The sequence below is a fragment of the Callithrix jacchus genome, chromosome 11 (assembly GCF_049354715.1).
Source record: "Callithrix jacchus isolate 240 chromosome 11, calJac240_pri, whole genome shotgun sequence".
Classification (NCBI taxonomy): domain Eukaryota; kingdom Metazoa; phylum Chordata; class Mammalia; order Primates; family Cebidae; genus Callithrix; species Callithrix jacchus.
Window position 1 is genome coordinate 30260261 of NC_133512.1, and position 20934 is coordinate 30281194.

The 20934-nt window shown below is 41.7% G+C and overlaps 2 protein-coding genes across 13 annotated transcripts in view; one reads left to right on the forward strand and one right to left on the reverse strand.

Moving 5' to 3' along the window:
• Positions 1-14486, forward strand: part of JAZF1 (JAZF zinc finger 1) — a 344361-nt gene extending 329875 nt beyond the window's left edge. For both annotated transcript variants that reach the window (XM_002751446.5, XM_009002227.5), the window contains exons 4-5: positions 3819-3988; positions 12089-14486. In XM_002751446.5, the coding sequence (XP_002751492.1) occupies positions 3819-3988; positions 12089-12265 (347 nt within the window). In that variant the 3' untranslated portion in view covers positions 12266-14486. The remainder of the gene's footprint in view (positions 1-3818; positions 3989-12088) is intronic.
• Positions 14487-15784: 1298 nt separating this feature from the next.
• Positions 15785-20934, reverse strand: part of TAX1BP1 (Tax1 binding protein 1) — a 90161-nt gene continuing 85011 nt past the window's right edge. For all 11 annotated transcript variants that reach the window (XM_035253551.3, XM_035253546.3, XM_035253549.3 and 8 more), the window contains 2 exons: positions 17012-17094; positions 15785-16401 (listed from right to left, as the gene is read on the reverse strand). In XM_035253551.3, the coding sequence (XP_035109442.1) occupies positions 16200-16401; positions 17012-17094 (285 nt within the window). In that variant the 3' untranslated portion in view covers positions 15785-16199. The remainder of the gene's footprint in view (positions 16402-17011; positions 17095-20934) is intronic.

A 20934-nucleotide genomic window follows, 5' to 3' on the forward strand; every position in this document is an offset into this window, starting at 1 on the left:
TCACTCTGCAGTGAGTGTTGAGACAGCGGCTGAAGCAGCAATTGAAGATGAACAAATGAAGTTGAGATTTATTTTCCTCTTGTGGGAAGACATGAGGAAATGGATAAAGCAGAGGACAGAGGCTGGCCCAGTGGCTTTGGTGACTTTCGTTTCGGGTAGCTCTTTCTAGAGTTCTAAACTGTTTGAAAGGATTACGTGCAGTTGTGTTTTGGCCTCAAAAGTTTTCTGCAGGACACCACAGGCCCTGCCTGGGGTGCGAATGGGAGCCAACATCTGAGCGCCTGGGACTCAGGTCCCGCAGCCCCTGCCCTGCCTGCCCCAGGCCCTCTGGCTGCCACCTGGCCCTGTAGACAGTTCTCCTGGTTGATAAAAGGGGAGCATTTGGGGTATGATAAGAAAAGCTGTAGTAGAACCCCAGTATGTTCCCCTGGTTTGAAAAGGGGACAGCAGATGAGATAAACAGCTCACATAGCACTTGGTTTATTTCTTTACCAAATACTGCTTTAGGGTTACCATGGGCCAGGCCTCGTCCAGAGTCCTAAAAACAGGAGCGCAGTTATTCTTCACAACAGCCTTAGTGGGTGCGTACCGGTGTTCGCCCATTTTACAGATGAGCAGTTTGAAGCTCAAAGAGTTGGCGTCACTCGCCTGGGCTCACAGCACTCGGAGCGCCAGCTACACTCGCTCTTGGCTTCTGCAGCCTCGTGGAGGTAGAATCCAGAGTGTGCTTTGCTCCTTCTCTGAGCCCAAAGGGGATAGGGCCTGTCTGGTCCTGGAGCCTCTCTTGCGTTTTTTCCAGTAGGGATTCCCAACCCTTTTTGGAATTATCTTCTTGTTTGGTTTCACCACAGGCCTTTCTAAAAGTAGTTATTTTATATGGAATCTGTCTATGTAATAGGATTCCAAAGATGGCATTGCTTACACTGCCTTCCGTGTTTTCAGCACTTACTCTGTGGAAGTCCTCCTATTCCAGGTATCCTATACACACTCATTCTGATCCTTAAATTCAACCTGCAAGGAAGAGACTTCTGCCCATTTTATGAAAGAGGAAATAAAAGCCAAGTGGCAAGCTGGGCGAGGTGGCTCACGCCTGTAATCCCAAAACTTTGGGAGGCCGAAGCAGGCGGATCACCTGAGGTCGGGAGTTTGAGACCAGCCCGACCGACATGGAGAAACCCCGTCTCTACTGAAAAGTACAAAATTAGCCAGGCATGGTGGCTCATGCCTGTAATCCCAGCGGCTTGGGAGGCTGAGGCAAGAGAATCACTTGAACCTGGGAAGCAGAGGTTGCAGTGAGCCAAGATCAAGCCATTGCACTCCAGCCAGGGCAACAAGAGCAAAACTCTGTCTCAAAAAAAAAAAAAAAGCCGAGTAGCTTGTCCTTCAGCTAATGAAAGCAAAGGCAGGAACCCAGGTCTATGCCGATGTTCTTTGTTAGAGGATAAAATTAAGTATAAACAGAAGACCCTTGCTCCAACTGAGGGAGATGACCAGTTTCACCCAAGGACCTGGTGGTCAGCTGCTCGTCAGTGGCGTGTGTGTCACCTTGCCTGGGACAGTCCCAACTTACACCTGTCAACCCACACTACCTTTCCCTCTCAGAAGCATTTTGATTTGCAGGGTAAGCTGTATGGCCCCTGCCTGTCCCACTTGGGGTTGGATACCATGGGCTTTCCGGGAGACGCTATAGGCAGCTTCAACCCCGCAGGAGTTGATCGCTTTTGATCCAGTGGAGTTTTGAAGTTTTCTCTTCTGTTGGCTTCATTAAGCCCCCAGTTGGTCTGGGGTGCCCTACCCTCCCCCATTCTAAATGTTTCATGGTTCTTGGTATTCAGGTTAACAAATTAGCCCAATTAGATGGGTGAATTAGTCATTCTTTCTGAAGTCCCGCTGGAGGAGCTTTGTGAAATGGCATTTATAGTTTTCTAACAAGCAAGTTAAAGGACGCCAGCATGTGGCATTTGTTTAAGAGTAAAATGTCTTAAGGCCCTACTTAAAAACAGATTTCAAGATTTGCTCCAGGACAGACCCCGAGCAACGTGACAGAGTGGTACCCCTGTGTCATCTGGTACGGCCATTTCCAAACTGTCTCTCTTTATTTAGGGAGTTATGGCCAAGTACAGCGGAGTTTACTGAAATCCACATTTAACTCCAAAGCTTCGTGTTTGCCAAATTGTTTTTTCTGCACTACCCGAGAATTTCTAACAGACTTCAAAACAGACTGCTTTGAATTCCATCTCAGTATTAAATGGTGAAGAGCCAGCAACTCAAAGGAGATTAACAGGGAACCCCTCAGAAGAGCCTGGCATTGGGGGCTGGGAAGCAATGTGGGAAAAAGCGCTGTCCCTTAATGGCTAACTCAGAGAATTCCTAAGTGTTTTAACCCACTGGGGCTCAGTTGCTCGTGTGTATAGAAGTGACAGTAATCCCACCTCATAGGGTTACTACTGGAGGATTAAATGAGATAATGCATACAATGAGCCTGAAACGTAATAGGCACTCAGTAAACTTCAGGGCCCTTCCTTCCTTCCTGGCTCCTTTCAACTTTTAGCCTCAGATGCCGGCGTCCCTGTTCCTGGCTCAACTGGCTCTTCAAACAATCTTATTAATGCCTATTAAAATGAAACCCAATAAAAGTGCCAATATTTGGTGTTGAAATAATTGATGTAGCAGAGTAAGCCCCTGACGCACCCAGGCAGGCCCCTGGTGCAATTTAGCCTCACACCTGGGAGATGAATTTCACAACTGTAATTGCTGCCATATAATTCTTATTAATGTTGTGCTATAATTCCTATTTATTCCACAGGGCTTGTAAATGCATTAGGACTTGTCAACATATTATTTTACACTGTTTATGATCTGTAGAATTATGTCCTTCAGGGTTGTATTGTGCAAAAGCTCCAAATAAATGGCTTTGGGCCTCATTAAAAAAGAGCAAAAAGAGGCTGCTTGTTGAAGCGGTTCTCCATCCCTGCCGTCTTGCACACAAGTCAGTAGCGTCTATGTTAATTCGATTCTTAGCAGAGCTCTTAACCCTTAGGAATATAAGAGAATCCCTGCTTCCTTTCTGAGCTGCATGACTGCGATGGGTCAGCCCTAGTGGGAAGTGTCACAAGAGCTGAAGGGCAGATGCAGTGCCTAGGACTGCATGTGTGGGGGGTCACTTCATCTTCCAGGAGCCACCCTGCATTCTGCTGCTGGCGATTTACCCTCAGAGCTCCTGGCCTTCTATGTCTCTTGCTCCCTAGCATGAGGGTAACCCTCTTTTAGTTCCACATTTCCCAGTTCAAATCTCTAAAGAAAAAGACCTGAAATTCATTCCTCCTGAAGTGGAAATACCTAATTAGTCCAAAGCGTACCCTGACCCCGGAGATTTTTGCAGTTACTAGGCCAATAAAGCCTGAAACTGAGGGGACAGGTTCTGCTCATTTGGGGGTGTCAGGCACTAGCACAGGGATTGTGAGGAGCCTGTCAGTGTTGCTTGTTTTTGTTTTTGGGCCCAGAGCGAGTCTTCCCTGCACCTTTGCAGCCACAAGCTGGGCTGCCATAGAACTGAGTTAATGTTCTTGCTCCGCTAACTCCTAGCCATGAATTGTTGGGAAGCCCTTGCCTCGGTCTCTTAGGTGAGAACGCAGGGCTCTTGCTCCTGAGGTGTAAGGGAATAAACGTGTTTACTGTCCCTTGGTCCCAAGAGAGCCCTCTCCACGGGCCATCATTGCTGCCCTGCCACTGCCACGCCTCCTGTCCTGGGGGTGGCCGGGTGAACGTGCGGGGAGATGAGCGCTCCTGACGGTCCGTGCACTGCTCTTGTCCTGCAGGCAGCGAGTATGACGAGGAGGAGGTGGACTATGAGGAGTCAGACAGCGATGAGTCCTGGACCACAGAGAGCGCCATCAGCTCTGAAGCCATCCTCAGCTCTATGTGCATGAATGGAGGGGAAGAGAAGCCTTTTGCCTGCCCAGTTCCTGGATGTAAAAAGAGATACAAGGTAATAGGTGCTGCGTGCTTGGCATAACCACGCGGAAACGGGGCAAGCTTCATGGAAGGCAGCAGCCCTTTCTTGATTTTAAAGAAAGCATATGAAATAGAGGGAGACGCTCCCCTCTTGCATTAGAGTGTATGGGCCTCACCCCTGTGTGTGCACAGGTGCCCTCAGGGCAGCGCTCGCCCAAGGCTGCTGCGGGACTTTTCCCTCTGCGGTCCGATGTGGGGGCCTGGCAGTCAAGAGGGATCTTTTGTAGGACCATGTCTTTGATAGTCTTCAAATTCATGTCATATTGGGGGGCCCATCAGAAGAGAATATCAAATGTGTCAACCTATTTATTTGCCAAATGCCTTCCCAATGGATGGTCGTACAGGTGGCTCACGGGGAACCACGATGAAGTTGTAAAAGCCCCAGATGGCCCCCAGAGCCCGCTGGGGACTGTGGTAGGGTCTTTAGCTTCCAGCTGAGGAGGTTCTTGCTTCCTTCCACCCACTGGCATGAAAGGGGATCAGGAGAAAAAAGGTCTTTGATATTTTTCTCACCAAACCACCCACATCAACTGCAGCCGCCTGTCTGCTGACCCAGGTCTCTGAGGGCCTGACTGGGCGTCATGGGCAGCTGGGGGTGCTAAATTTTCTGTTAAGGAACAGGAACAAAACGACGAGAAATACCACAGTAGTCAAGTATGGGTCTAGAGGGCATTTTAAAAATGCTTCCCGATGCGGTGTTAGCAGCTCTTTAACATCCAACTGTGAGCTAGAAGATAAAAATCAGAAATATACCTGGTATGCTTGATGAGAGGCTAATTCACTCACAGCATAGCAGATTGACTGATTTTTTAAAGCTTAAAAATATGGTAGCATAAGCACTTATATTGTCCCTTCTGAAATACGTGTCTCTGAACACTAATCTATTTCAGTACTTTTCATAGCTGCTATTGATATAAAAGCATGGCACACAAATGTGTCACAAAGTTAGCATTTTTTAGGCTTCTCCTACTCTGTACCATAACAGTCCCATCACACAAACTCCAGATGCTCACTGTTTAAACTGAATTCAACTCCCCGGGTTGCAGATGTGGGAAGCCTCTGAGGGCTGCCGGAGGAGCCCTGCATTTGGGTCAGAACAGGTCTCAGGATGCATCTGTACATACGTCAGAGGCGCCGAGCTGGGAGAGGAGGCAAGGGCCACTCAGGGGTTACCTTGGGATACAAAACATCCACGGGATTGTTGGACAAGCCTATTTTTCCAGACGGCAGCGCTTCATTGCAGAAAAAGACCTTTTCCTTCTTTCTTGATCTCTACAGAGAAGGCTGTGAGGGGCCCCTCCCTGTGCTGGTCTCCCTGCAGCTGCTCCTCCCTACCACTGCCGTCCTGCTGCCAGCTCTCCAGAGCCGAGCACCAGGCTGGGGGTGTCTTGCACGTCGGCCATGTTAAAAGGGGGAGCCAGCCGGGCACCATGGCTCATGCCTGTAATCCCAACACTTTGGGAAACCAAGGCGGGTGGATCACGAGCTCAAGAGATTGAGACCATCCTGGACAACATGATGAAACCCCGTCTCTACTTAAAATGCAAAAGTTAGCCAGGTGTGGTGGCACATGCTTGTAATCCCAAGCTACTCGGGAGTCTGAGGCAGGCGAATCATTTGAACCAGGGAGTCGAAGCTTGCAGTGAGCCAAGATTGCACCACTGCACTCCAGCCTGGTGACAGAGGAGACTCCGTCTCAAAAAAAAAAAAAAAAAAAATCGGGGGAACCAAGTAATGACCTGTACTCATGCTGACCCGCCAAAAAAACAAAGGCAATACAAGCTATGCCCTGGGTTCTGGGCAGAGGGTACAGGGGAGGCATTCCCTCTCTCCCACCTCTAGCTCCATCCCTTTTCTTATTCTTCTTATTCGAATCCTTTCCTCCTCCTCCTCCTCCTCATTTGTTTTGTTATTATTCTTTTGCTTTTCTTTCTCTTGGGTTTTGGCAGTTTCTCAGTTGTCTGTGTCTGGATTAGTGGGGGCTTTCTTGAGTGTTCTCTCTCCACCTAAGGCCACTGAGAATTCAGTGAGCCATGAGCTGAAGGGGCTGCCGGCTCCAGCCCCATTAACTGGCAGGTGACATGGGTGGCAGTTGGTGGTCCTGATCCCCGCGAGGGAAGCGTGCGTTTCCTTTTCTGGGCCAGAATGCCAGGTCATGATACACAGGGCCACAGCAGGCTTGTGACCACACCTCCGACCAGGCGCTGGAGATGAGCTGCTCCTACTCCCCAAAGCTGGCAGCTGGCTCTTTCTGCCCCAAAGTAACTGGCTGGAAGGCAGCGCTGTGCTCCAGTGCCATTAGTATGTCATCTGACTCACTGCATCATTGCTGGCTTGGGAACTGCAGAGAAGAGGGTGGGATGAGCTGGGTACTGTGGACTCGGGCAGAATCCAGAAGTGCTGCCATCTCATTCGTTCCCAAGGCAAGTCAGACGTTTCTTATTCCCTTGCTGCTGCTGGCAGCTGTCTGCCAGCCAAGTCTCCTGGATACTGACTCAGGATCAGCAGCCCTCACCATGTCACTGGCATTTACAGAGTGGAGAGAAGATGAGGTACCAAACTCCCAGACCTCATGCCGGGTGGGGAACGGGAGAGGGACCATACAGTAAAGCCAAGTCTCCACGTTTCCTTCTCGCGTCCACTCCTCAGCCTAGGACTCTTCCTGCCCTTAGTAAACAAAAAATAATGTTTCCCTCAATCATCAAAAGTTCTAGTTACAACAGATTCTCTAACAAAAGAGAGATTAGCAAAAGAAAAACAAGTTTATCAACATGTGTATTTCATATACACATGGGAAACGGACACCCAGGGAAGGGGTGTCTCACAGCTTATACATCATCTTCAACAAAGAACAGTAAGTACATTTTTAGAGAAGTAATGTACAAAGGAAAAGGACTTTGAGTCTCTGGGAGCAGCAACTGGTGGAAGGAAAATTGAAAAAAGGCAGCAAAGGCTTGTTAGAGTATTAGCTTGTTAATGTAGATTCTTCTGGTACCATCTTCCAGCCTAATAAGTGTCTAAAGTTCTCTTCATTGGTTAACCTTTGATCTCCCTGGAAGAAGTGGGAGGGCTATCTTCTGTCTTTGTAATTTGTGTCCTGTTTTCAGACACACACAGCGTGAGCAGGGAGCCTTCCTGCATCTGCTGCTGCTTAACGCCTTCAGCTGAACAGTCCTTATGGCCAAGAGTCATATTTGGATGGCATATTCCGGTCCCCCTCCCTTCCTCTATCCATCAGTATCTCTCATTTTAACGCTGCTCGTTTCTCCAGGCACAGCTCCAGTGCCGCCGCCTCTGGGAGCTCTCACCAACCTCCCAGACTGATTGCCCTCTCCGCCCCTCATAGGTAAAGTTCTCACCCTTGGACCAACCCACATGCTTTTTCTGCATTGAGGCACCATCTCCCATACTGCCCCTGTGCCCCTCATAGCTCACTGTCCTTCCTGAGCACCCAGCACAAATCTCAGATGTGACAGATGTTCTCAGGGCAAAGGAATCAAGGCATAGCCCAGGGGAACGGGGAAATGCATGCTCCCCAACGAGCCCCGGAGCCCCAAAGCCGTGGCAGGATTATTTTCTTTGGATTCTTCCCAGAGGTGTTCCAGACCTGAGCCCACCGCCCTTGCCCTGCTCATGCTAGCCTGAATTCAGGGAAAAAGAGGGGACTTCCCTTCCTTATAATGCAGATAGTTTTAAAAGATGGATTGAAGTGCTTTGAGGTTTTTTTCCCTATGATAATTTTTATGTTAGAATGGTGAGGATTAAAGGAATTTTTTAAGGTTTTTTGTTTTGTTTTGTTTTTTAAGAAATGTAAAACAGTAACCCCCTGTCCCCCAGACTTCCTCTGGAGTCCTCTACTGCATAGAGGACATTGCTTCAGCCACAGACAGACCCAAATACACAGTGTCCCATTTTCAAACACCGAAAACCAGTTAATGAGGAGGGAGTGCTCACAAAGTAACAAAAAATAAGTGGAAAAAAGAGGTGGGTGTGTATGTGTGAAAAAATAGTGAAAAGAAATACGTCACATATTAATGATAGTATCTGTTCTTTTTTATGCTCTTCTATGTTTTTTGAATTTCTGCAATTATCTAACTGAACATATTACTTAAATGACTGAGGGAAGAGACAATTCTTTTTTCCTAAAGACCCCACCCAGTTTGCAAGGACAGCCCTGTGTGCTGCCATGCAGTGTCCAGTAGGGACCTGCATGCACCTAGGCCCTTCTGCTTTCTGGGGCTGGTGGGGTGTCTACACTGCGGAAAGTGGCTTCACTTTTAACCCCACCATTATCACTACTGCCACCCCCAATTTGATTTTTTTTTCTTTGTTTTAGGTTTTTTTTTTTTTTTTGAGATGGGATTACAGGTGCGCACCACCACACCCTGCTAATTTTTGTATTTTTAGTAAAGATGGAGTTTCACCATGTTGGTCAGGTTGGTCTCGAACTCCTGACCTCGTGATCCACTTGCCTTGGACCCCCAAAGTGCTGGGATTATAGGCATGAGCCACTGCACCCGGCCCCCAATTTTTTACTCTTCTTCCTCATCAGATCCCCAAGCAACTTCATCTCCTCCATTGTGTACAACATCCAGGCCCCTGGGAAATTGACCACTGGTCTTATCTAGGGCAAGTGTCACATGTTGTACACAAGAAGGCCTGAGTACTGGCAACAAAGATCCCATACAGGAAAGGCCCAGCTTGGCATCTGGACTTGGGCTTCATTATTTGATTTGGAGTAGACTTTTTGGAATAGCCTCTAAATCGCCTGCTGTCTATTGACTATACCATCAGAGGGGACAGGTAGTTCCTAATGGTAGAACCCCCCACCTAAGTCCTCCTTTCTACCTCCTACCTTCCCTTCCCTTAATAGCATCATGTCAAAGTATCACTGTAATTCAGAGTTTTCTCCAGACTGTTATCCCAGTCCTTCTTCCCAACTGGTAAGATTTTTCAAATATCACCAGCTGGTTGTTCTAATTAACGAGTACCTATCACCTTAGGAGACTATATGAGGAAATACAGACTATGGAATCAGACATCCCTGGGTTCCTGTTCCAATTTTGTCATTTACCAGCCATGTGATCTTGGCCAAGTCACTCACTTTCTCTAAGAGTCAATTCTGTCATCCAAAACATGAGTTTTAATTAAGGCAATTGATGTCAAGTACCCAGAATGATAAGCTTTTGAAGTTTTATTCCATTTTTTTAAGACCAAAGAATTTTAGCAATTTCAGCATTTCAGGTTTCCTACCATTATTAATTTTTGTTATTAATATTTCGGAAAGATCAAAGTTGTTTCAGGACGGATACAATAAGAAACTTTGGTGGATCTTTTCAGAGTTCCTCTGGTCTTGAAAAGAGGAAGTTCCCGTGGCCTATAACTGAATGGATGGATGGGGGAAATGTTTCAATAGAGTCTGACCTGACCTTGCACTAACATGTGTGAGAAGGGCAACGCACTGACACTTGTGAACATTTTTAATCACAGCAGCAAAGACAAAGGAGTAATGGCACAGCAGGTTCCTTGACCAACCCTGGAAATACCTTATGTTTCTAAATGTTTTTCCTGACTTTTCCAGAGTAATAAAGCTGATGTCTGTGTGGTGTTGGCTGTATTTTCCTCACAGTCTCATGCCAGACACACATGATATTTACATTCAAGCTGGGAATGGGCCACGGCGCTTGCTGGAATCCCTTAGCTCTGGCTTGTCCTTCTCTTGGTGAACGACAGATCTGGCTTCACATCGGACTGGCTTCTGTGGTTTTAGCAATTTCTGGCCTTAAAATCTTTTTTTTAGCCTATTATAAAAATTCAGGCCTCTTTGGAATGGCTAAGCCCTGATACCATTAGAGTTGCTATGCCTTTTTCTTGGTTAATGCTTTTGTTTTTGATTTTCTCTATTTTCTGACAAGGTATGAATGGTTTGGGGCACAGAGGTAGCTGGATTCTTAGTGATGTGTCCTGCATCAAGTTCCCCATGAAAACAAGGACATGAAATGTTTTAGTAGCCCTTCAGCCACAGAAAAGGAACCTGCTAGGTGCCCAGTATTTGTTGAGCTATAAATGGGATATTACTAAGCAGGCAGGTGCACATTCCTAGCATTTGTAAGCCAGGACACTTTCCACCATATTAAAGTTGGAAGTGTTTTTCTAATGGTCACAAAACTAATATTCACTCTCACGCACGCGCGCGCGCACACACACACACACACACAGTACACAGCTTAAAACAGTTATCTTTCACAGTTCTCTGGGCTGCCTGGCTCACAAGGTGGTTCTCACCTGGGGTCTCTCACGCAGTTGCTCTAAGACATCAGCTGGGGCTAGAGTCATCTGAAGGCCTCCTTGGGCTGGATACACACATTGGCCTCTTCACTCTTGTGCCTGGGTCTCAGCAGGGATGGATGGAATGGCCAGGGACTGGCAGGGCATATCTACCTGTCAAACATCTCAGTGGATCTGATTCTGTGACTGCCACTCCCCTCCCCTTTCCTGCCCCAGCAGGCTCTGAAACCCCCAGCATGCCTTTTAACAAGACAGGAAGTACCTTATGTTTGAAAGGATTGATGTATGAAGGACAAGACTGAGGTGCAGAAGGCCCAGAGCCAGGTGTTCAGGGCAGAGTGTTTGTCCTTCTGCTTCAAATCACTGGACAACCTTTAGACTCTGAGCATAGCCACCTGCTAGCTATTTGGCACCCCTGGGTTCAACACAGTCCAGCAGAGTTCTCTTCCAAGGACTTTTAAAAAAACATTAATGTGCACTGCACATCTCTAATGTAACAGTAATCACCAAACATTTCTATTTAGTAGCAACCCTTCTTCCAGACTAGTGAGGCATATACTTGGGAAATGCTGTTCTAATTTCATTCACTCAGAGTTCCTGAGCATCTACAGTGTGCCAGGCACTGTGCTGGATATTCATGAGACAACAGCAGGGAGCTGTTGTCTGTTAGCTCTTTAAAGGCAGTCCATCAAGAGTGGGAACAATATTGTGTTGGACTCCTTTAGCTGGGCAAGGGACTGGGCCTACCAGGACTGGATTTAGGCAGTATTATAGGAAACAGCTCACTCCTAAAATCTGTGCTCAATAACTTTTTGTGTCAAGCTGTCTCTTCTGTGTTCCCTTACTCTCTAATCTGGCAATAGCCGACTTGGAAGTTAAGAGCTATGCTCAAATACCACATCTCTGCCATCAGTTCTTAAGTCTTCCACTAGTTACTTAATACCCGTGAGCACCTCTCCTCCCCATTTAATCGGGATGAGGATTACTGGTTGTTAAATCTGTAGAGAGAATCTAGGAATGGAGTCTTACATAGAATATGCTGGTGAGCTAGCAAAACCGATTAACAGAAATCCAGAAAGCATTTTGATAACTTTACATGCAGATGCTAAGAAGGCCAGTCTTAATGACTATATAAATAACCTTAAAATTGTAAAGTTCATTGAATGCAATACTTAAGGTAAAGCCCAGTCTAACCACAGGTGCTTAAAACATGTACAGGTGTGCAGGGGGACAGGCTTTGGGCAACAGGTAGCTTCCAGAGTGGCATCAGAGATACTGGCTTAGTGCAGAGCAGAAAACTGACACAAGCTCTAGTTAAGGCATAGTAGGGAACTGTTAACACAGTTGTCTGGAAGCAAGATGTAAATTGTTTTCAAATCAAAAATTTATATACGTCAAACTTTGAGATGTGCCCTAATGTTTTTTTTTTCTTTAGAAAGATATTTTGTTGGTCATGCTGAGGATTTGTATAGGGTTGTTCACTGTTAACTTTCTTTAGAGTGAAAAAGATTCAGAGGATTTTCTTTCTACAGTCTGTAAGTCCTAAATATTGGAAGAAATCAGCACTTCCATTTTCAGAGTAATTGAGGCACATCTGAAATTTCGAGTCAGCTGTGTGTGTGACCATCTGTACAGCCCATGATCAGCACACAACTGGAATCCTTGCAAAAGCCTGCGCTCTGAACCGCTGCCGTCCAGGAACTACAATCCAGATCCAAATTGAGGTTTCCTAAGTTTGACATTCTGTGATTCCATCTAATAAGAAATATTTTTGTATTCTCCACAGAATGTGAATGGCATAAAGTACCACGCTAAGAATGGTCACAGAACACAGATTCGTGTCCGCAAACCATTCAAATGTCGCTGTGGGAAGAGTTACAAGACAGCTCAGGGCCTGCGGCACCACACAATCAATTTCCATCCCCCGGTGTCGGCTGAGATTATCAGGAAGATGCAGCAATAACATGCTGGTCATAACTGTGCCAAGAAATCCTCACCAGCAGTTGCTGATTTTGAAAACAGCCACCTTTTTTCAGGGGAAGCATTCAGCAACCCTTTAAAGAAAAAGAATTAAATGCATGCTTTAAATTTTTTCTGTAATTTTGGAATGATGTATCTTTGTAGAGTTAATGATTTTGTACATTTGCACATGTAATCATCATACCCATTTTCATTACTTTGATATAAGGTGCTAAACAAAAAAGCTCTAGGTTCTTCAGCACATTTCCCCCAAAACAAAATAAAATTGAGGGCATGTGGCATATTGTTGAATTGTATTGCAGTGAAATCAACTGGGGGGAGGAGGGGCTGGCACTGAGATTTTTTTTCAAGATTGTAATGTGATTGAAGTTTTCGACACATCAACTCACATATGTTCAAAACCAAAATAATACCTTCATTATCAAACTGGTTACCATGCCTTACATAATGGAGTTAGTATTTGTGAGTAGAAAGACTTTAGGTAATGGAAATATAAATAAGAATGTTTAACATAATATGCTAAAAATATTTTCATATTTAAATAACATACATAAAAGGTGTGCTTTCTGTGTTTTATATTATCTTGCAAATCTTTTGCCCTTTAAAAAGCTGAAAATCTTGCCATCTGACTTACTAGTCATTTTAGTGTTATAAATGGCATTTTGTACAAAATAGTCTTATTCAGTTCATTCATTCATTAACCACACATTCATTGAGTGCCTGCTGGGTGCAAGAGATTCAATTTATGCCTCTTGATATCTGCGGACCAAGAAACCAATTTAGTGAAATACTTTTCCTTGAAATCTGTTAGGAAACACTTTGAAATACTTAAGTGCAAATTTTGTGTGTGTGGAATTTAGTTATATCTTCATCTTCAGATGAAGTTTTAAAGCACTTTGTAGTTCTCTATTGCCAACAATTTAATGATGGTTATGTGTTGCCAATTCTTGCAACCACTACCCTACCAGTCCTGTGGGTTGCAAATCAGAACTAAAATTCTAAGCATGTTTCAAAGAGGAACACTTTTGTTAAGACTCCTATTGCCTCTTCTTCATGCTCATCATTTTTGAGACTTTTCTTAAAAGGCACTTTTCTCATCACATTGTAGAGTCTGCATTCTCATAGGAAATGTCTGTTTAGCTTTATAAACACTTTGCTGAAATATGAAAATGAGCCTTATTGACAATTAAGTGCTTCTTGCAGCAGGTGGTCAAAGAAAAGCATGACTAATACGACCCGTTAGAGTAACCTACATCTGGACCATTCCTGAAGTTTTTCCTCACCGACATACCATCATGCCTTGAGTGTTCTTTTCTCCCAAGTGCTATTCCTTAAACATGAGAGTTTACCAATTGCCTAAGTATGCAATAAAAAAATGCTTTGAGATAGCTAACTGCCCATAAAACAAACTCAGATTGCTCATAAAAAAATTATCTTCCCATATTCCCATCTGATGAAAAATCTTACGTCACATGTAGCTAGGAAGCAGGGGGTCCCTCCTCAATTTTCAGATGTTTTGAAAGGATGACAATTCTGCTAGCCAGATGAGTAAACCTCTAAATTCGTAAGTTCTGAATCCCTCATAATGAGGGATTTTAAAGTATTTTTAAAGACACTGCCCTCTTAAAATTTCCTCAGCTCTGAAGCATGGTCTTGGTCCTGAATATACAGTGTTATCCTGTTTAAAAGGGTGATCCAGACGACATGAGAAGCAACTAGTTGGTGCATAAGAAGGCCCTACTTGGCTATTTCATATCTACCTACAATTGACCAAAAAACAATTTTTAGGCCAGCAATTATTATTTAGCTTTGCTCCTTCTAGTGCAAAGAACTGCAGGCTGGATCAGTAGTTTAACAGCTAAACAGTCATAAAATAGTCATTGTGCATGTTAAATTTCTTTCAATGATAAAACAAATTCCAATTTCTATTTACTTATTCATTGTGACAGTATTACTAAACAGGTAAGGATGGGAATATTTTGTTATACTGTGTATAGTGAATGTATTGTACTGTGTCTGTGAAAACTGTGCTTTAAATTATATTTTCATATGTTTTGTTGGGAACAGAGCACATTAAGTCTGAAAGCGACAGAGGTTTGTATTAGAATTGAAGGCAACTTAATCAAAATTCCTGTCAAGAAAAGCTGCTTATAAATGTAAATGAAATCACATTTAAAATAAACTGCCTCTGACCCAAAAATAAATATGGCTCTTTATTTTCCTTAGTGTCCATTATGAAATCCAGTATCAAGTGGAAATTAATATATCCATTCAGTTCCTCATTCTATCTTAGGCTGTTCAGGTGATGCATGTAGACTTTATTCCTTTAAATTTTTGGTTAGATTAGGCTGTATTACTTTTCTATCAATCACAAATTACTTAAACTGGGACCCAGTAACTATTTTTAAATAAGTTCTAGGCTAGTAAGGATGAACAGCATCTACTACTGGAATATTCAAAGGATACTTTTGGATTAACATGGTCCATAATTATTACCTGCAACAAAAATGCTCCTACTGTTGAACATATTGTACCTAAGTATATTCTGCTTGTCATACAACCTATCAGGAAGCTGAAACTTCGAATCTCCAAAGCTACTGCTTCCTAGGACTACTGTGTCCTAACAGCTGGCATCTGAATGCCTAATACTGGTTTGCCCTAGACGAAAATACCTTTTTAAAGGATACTAACAATACATAAACTCTGCTTCCACAAACAAATACAAATGATGTAATATGCTACAGTTCACATATAGCAACCCAGAATGCCACCAAGTCGAAATATTAGGTTAACATCTTCAATAACTAGTTCACTCAGAACAAATGTAAACTATATTGATAACTACAAAAGTGGTAAAATCAAAAGTTGGTACTTTAAATTATTCATATGCACATTATAGAAGGGAAAGAGAATACAGTTCAGAAGTATTTTAAAGGCCCAAACCAAAAAAAGATGTTTAAGATGCTAGGTTGATGAAAAACTTTCACAAATAAATTTGACAACGAAATTACAGATCTCAGAAAACGTGTCCTCTTTACTGTTAGTGAGAGTTCTATACAGCAGACATAACCAAAGAAACACATTACTTTGATCTGGGTTTATGCAGTGTACTTTTAATCACTTACTGAGAATATTTCAAATTTATATTCTCATCAGGAAAATTTTAAAAAGATACTGATACATATTCTGTAATTTTTTGCCACAAACACCCCTGTTATGAGATTATTTAATATGAAAACAATTATACTGACATCTGTTTTTCCATTTTCCTATTAGATATATACATACAATTTCTAGATAGTTTAAAAATATTTGGGTTATTCTGAAATTTTGTCATAAAATTAGCAAAATATACCTCCTGTTAATTGCTAAAACTAACATTTCATATAAAAGCATGTGATCTCAGTCTACATGCAGCTCCATTTCTAAAAATTAAAAACCTATCATTTAATGGGCTAAATTATAGAGGTATCCATATTCAAAGAACTACTTCACAAGACCGTTATGATAAATGCTTTTTATTACATAATATTTAGTAGTCATGCTCAATCAACAAGGTCAACAGAAACTTGTAAATATTCTGCTAAATAATCTAGCACACTATACATACACATTTTTCAGTGCAGTAACATTCAAATAATCCTTGTATTCTTTATTCAGACAATTCTGCAAACTAGGGAATAAATAAAGTTATGAATGCATAAGAACTTTTTTTCAAGCAGGTAAGATTAACAGAGATTAAAATGTATTGATAAGTCAAAGACTGACCCTGATCCTAGTAACACCAAACTCAAAGTAGCTCTTGGTCAGAAAGTACAAGAGGGTGCAAGAAAATCATCACTCCATGGTTTCTCAGTGGTCTATTTGAGGTGATTATTTTTAACCACTAAACTGTATTAACTCATAATAAAAAGTAACTAGTCAAAATTTAGAACATTCTGATCAAAATGGGTCTGCACATGCCTTTCAAACACCTGCTGGTCATAGTCAGGAGGGAACTGCTCGCTGCACATTGGGCATACCTTCCAGTGACTTTCAACATGTTCTTCAAATTTGCTCTGATCATAGTTGGGAGGGAACATTAACTCACAGAGGGGACACTTCTTGTGAACATCAAAGCTTAAAGAAAAAGGAAAGAATTACATATTTCTAATAAATGCAGAATAACAATGACTTGTCCATATATGACAAGGTTCCATTTACCTAGTTAGCTGATTATAATACTAAACAACCTACCTTAAAAGTCTTTACTCCAGAAACCTCTTTCTCTGCTTCTAAATGCTTGCTATAGACAATTGTGTAACCCATTTATAGAGCCTCTAAATTTAGTTTTACAAGTAGATTAACAAACCTTTTTTTCCCCTTAAAACCTCCCAAATCCAATCACAATTATGTGAAACTAAGCTTAGTACCAAGATTTCTTCCCAGTTTAAAAGAAAAGAAAAGGCCTTTTATAAGACTGTAAGAATAAATACAACTCATAACTTCCCACCAGTGTGTTTGGTTTAATAGCTACAAGTTTTTATGGCACTGGTTCTCAAATGACTATATGCACCAAAATCAGTTGGAGGACACATTAAAACACACATTGCTGGGCCCTATGCCTGGTGTTTCTGGTTCAGTCAGACCACGCCCTATAGGTGCATTTCTAACAAGTTCCCAGGGACCACCCTTTGAGAACCACTAGCCTATATAGCCCAAATTCTACAAAGGAAAAGAAAAAAACTACCTGGAATCAAAGCAAAAGCCTGTCCCATGCCCACGTAAATGTTGACTTGGAAGATCTGGAGCAGCAGACACATTCTCATCTTCCTAGGAGAAAAATAATTTTGGAACTTTTAGGAAAAGTAAAAACAAATAAAATTCCTTAATTCAATCAAGCACATACTGACAGTGTAAAGGAAGATTACAGAGTTCAGGAAATTTTCTCTCGTTATCATTTAATTCGACTTTCAAATAAACATGTTGGAAACTTTGCAGAGTATTTCACTATGAACTAACAGTGTGGTGCTCTTGAAATAAACAGCAGTATTCAGCGGAATAGAGACATACCATACCTGTATATGTAAATGAAGCTGAGAATGGTAGAACTTTTCAAACCTATATACGTAGGTAACTTTTACTGACTTTATCATTCTGCAAACTGGGTGACCACTTTCTTTCTTTCAAGATAGACTCTCATTCTGTTGCCCAGGCTGGAGTGCAGTGGCATGATCTCTGCTCACTGCAACCTCTGCCTCCTGAGTGCAAGCAATTCTCATGCCTCAGTCTCCTGAGTAGTTGGGATTACAGGTGTGCACCACCATGCCCAGCTAATTTTTGTATTTTTTAGTAGAGATGGTTTTACCATGTTGGCCAGGCTGATCTCAAACTCCTGGCCTCAACTGATCCCCTCCTTGGTCTGTCAGAATGCTGAGATTACAGGCGTGGGCCACCACGCCGGCCTTACTTTCAAAATATTGTCAGACTGCATTATTGTCCCAACTATTCTCATTTAATAAATGTAAGCTTAATGGACAAGAAAGTGTCTTTGACAAGATACATCCACTGCATGATATATAGAAATCATAAACAAGGGAAAACTAATAAAATATGTGTGAGTTTGTGTATGTATATTCTTGGGCACACACAGCAGCAAATCCAACTGGATTAACACATGTTAAAGCAAAGAAATGCACTAAATGACAAGCCTCAAAACTCTGATGTAGAGGAACAAAATCCAAAATTAAATCTTTGAGAGGTTTTCAAGTGAGACTTCTAAAAATCTGTGCACCTGAGTTTTAATCACAAAGGAAACACTGATTTGAATTCCCATGCCTGCATCCCAGCAGTCGGTCTTTAGAGATCTCTACATGCTACATCAACATCCAAACACACAGGCCCATTTAACACTAAAACCAGCCACATCACTTCAACTGCCCATTTCCTTTTTATCTCTCACCAGCAGTTAGCTGCTCTCATGTCATGAACTAACGGCACATGGCCAAGTGTAGCCAGCACTGACGGGAGTCTGCATGTTACTAGGTAGGCATGCTTGCCCAGAACTGCTATTAATGGACCAGTTAAGTCTGTCATGGGAAGGAGTACCAAAAAAGTGTATATGGTGTGAAGTGCAAAGTGAACAAACAAAAGACAAAAATGAGTATTTCTGGTACTTGACTATCCTTCTGACAATTTTCCCTCTTGAAAAGTAAGAGGAGGGGTAAAATACTTTCGTTTACCTATGAGCCCCTTAGGATACAACTGGGCAAAAGGACAACAGGACAGAAAACCTAATGGGGGATTAAACTAGGAGATAAAACACAAATACTTTATATACTTCAAAAATTCAATCTTCAAGTAACTAAAATCCAGACAGCTTTTAAATCTGTTGATACAAAGAAGGAAGATGATAAAGTAGTTGAATCTGCTGAGCTTAGTTTATATGACAGTAAATTCTAATTCTGTGCCAGGTTACTCTCACTCACAGATTTAGGCCTCCCAGCAACAATCTTTGAAACACTGAGTAGCTTCAATAACTACAAAACAGTGATAATGAACAACATTTTCTCACTCTTCTTTGAAAAAAAAATTTTTTTGAAATGTTGAAGAAAATAATGGGAAAAGATAAAATGGGACAGGTCTTGATATTCTATTTTTTAGAATTTTTAATGACAAATATGTAAAATAGAATACAATTTTCTAGGGGCCAAAAATATAATGGAACCAAAAATCTCATAACCTCCTTTCCCTGTTTTATAATAGCTAACAGCCTACACCAATTTACTACTTCCATGAATCACCTAAAAGCAGAATTTGTAGCTAAGGTTCCAGACTCAGACAACCTGTCAGACATGTTCACCCTACTCCTTAAATACCTGGAGGGGAAAAAAAGCAGAAGTAATTTATCCTCTCTAGGTCATATATAATTTGGCAATTCTAACCCTATTATTCTGCTATCTTCTACCACCCATTACCCAATAAAAGGGGAGAGGAGCTCAAGAGTAGAATTCTACATGTTATAATGAGAAACGGTAAGTTCTCATGCAATAAAACATGAACAATCTACTCAGAGCATAGGTTGAAATCACAGAGTATGCAGTATGCACTGTAAGGCGCCAATATATATAATAAAGTCTCTCATGATATGGACGGACAAAATGATGAGTGAAATCTTCGCCCAAGAAAACATTTATTCTATTTTACTCAACAAGCCTGGTTAGTTTCAGAACCATAGTAGATTAAAAATACTTTAATTGGGAAATGAAGCTATTAAGGCAGGCCCACTGCCAATTAAAAAAAAAATGCTGGGAAAAAGAGAAAAGATAAGAGCTCTAAGTATTCAATGTTAGGCATTTCACTATTATTTACAGATCACACAGCCTTACTCTACATCTTAAAAGAATATGACACCATATATTGATATTTCAATGAATAAACCTTAATCATCAAAGTTATATTAAATATTGCTTAAGAAGGCCAGAAAATCATATACTGTTTTAGAAATATTTCTACCCCAAATTATTAAATTATCAATTTCAGCAATGAAAGTTACAAACCCAAAGGTTTTAACAGCAGATTTTAAAATATCACCACCTAGTATTTTAGCTAAACTACTAAAATAATCTTGTAAGCAAATTTGATTGTGAATATGGTACTGAAATATATTTATGAACAATTCCAAATTTTAAGAAATACTTTTTCAGAAAACTTTTTATTAATATTAATCCATGTAAAGGTCTAAGCCCCCTATTGTGTTCATGTACCTTTATACCCATCAGCACAATACCCTTTCCATTACAAACTGGTTTTTTTTTTTTTTGAATTTTTATAGATTTATTAAGGTATAATTAACAGATAAAAATCATGTGTATTTAAATCGTACTAAGTGATAATTTGACATGTATAAACACTGTGATGTAATTACCACAATCAAGCTGATTAACACAACCATAACCTCACATAGTTACCTGTGTGTGTGTGGGGAGAACATTTAAGATCCATACTCTTAGGAAATTTTAGGTGTACAATATACTATTATTATTATTTTTTTTTTTTTTTTTTTTATTGGATTATAGGTTTTGGGGTACATGAGCAGAGCATGCAAGACAGTTGCGTAGGTACACACATGGCAGTGTGCTTTGCTTTTCTTCTCCCCTTCACCCACATTTGGCATTTCTCCCCATTCAAAAGTGGGCAAAGGATATGAACAGATACTTTACGAAAGAAGACATATATGAGGCCAACAATCATATGAAAAAATGCTCATCGTCACTGGTCATCAGAGAGATGCAAATCAAAACCACATTGAGATACCATCTCACGCCAGTTAGAATGGCGATCATTAAAAAATCTGGAGACAACAGATGCTGGTGAGGATGTGGAGAAAAAGGAACACTTTTACACTGTTGGTGGGAGTGTAAATTAGTTCAACCATTGTGGAAGACAGTGTGGCGATTCCTCAAGGCCTTAGAAATAGAAATTCCATTTGACCCAGCAATCCCATTACTGGGTATATATCCAAAAGACTATAAATCGTTCTACTATAAGGACACATGTACACGAATGTTCATTGCAGCACTGTTTACAATAGCAAAGACCTGGAATCAACCCAAATGCCCATTGATAATAGACTGGATTGGAAAAATGTGGCACATATACACCATGGAATAT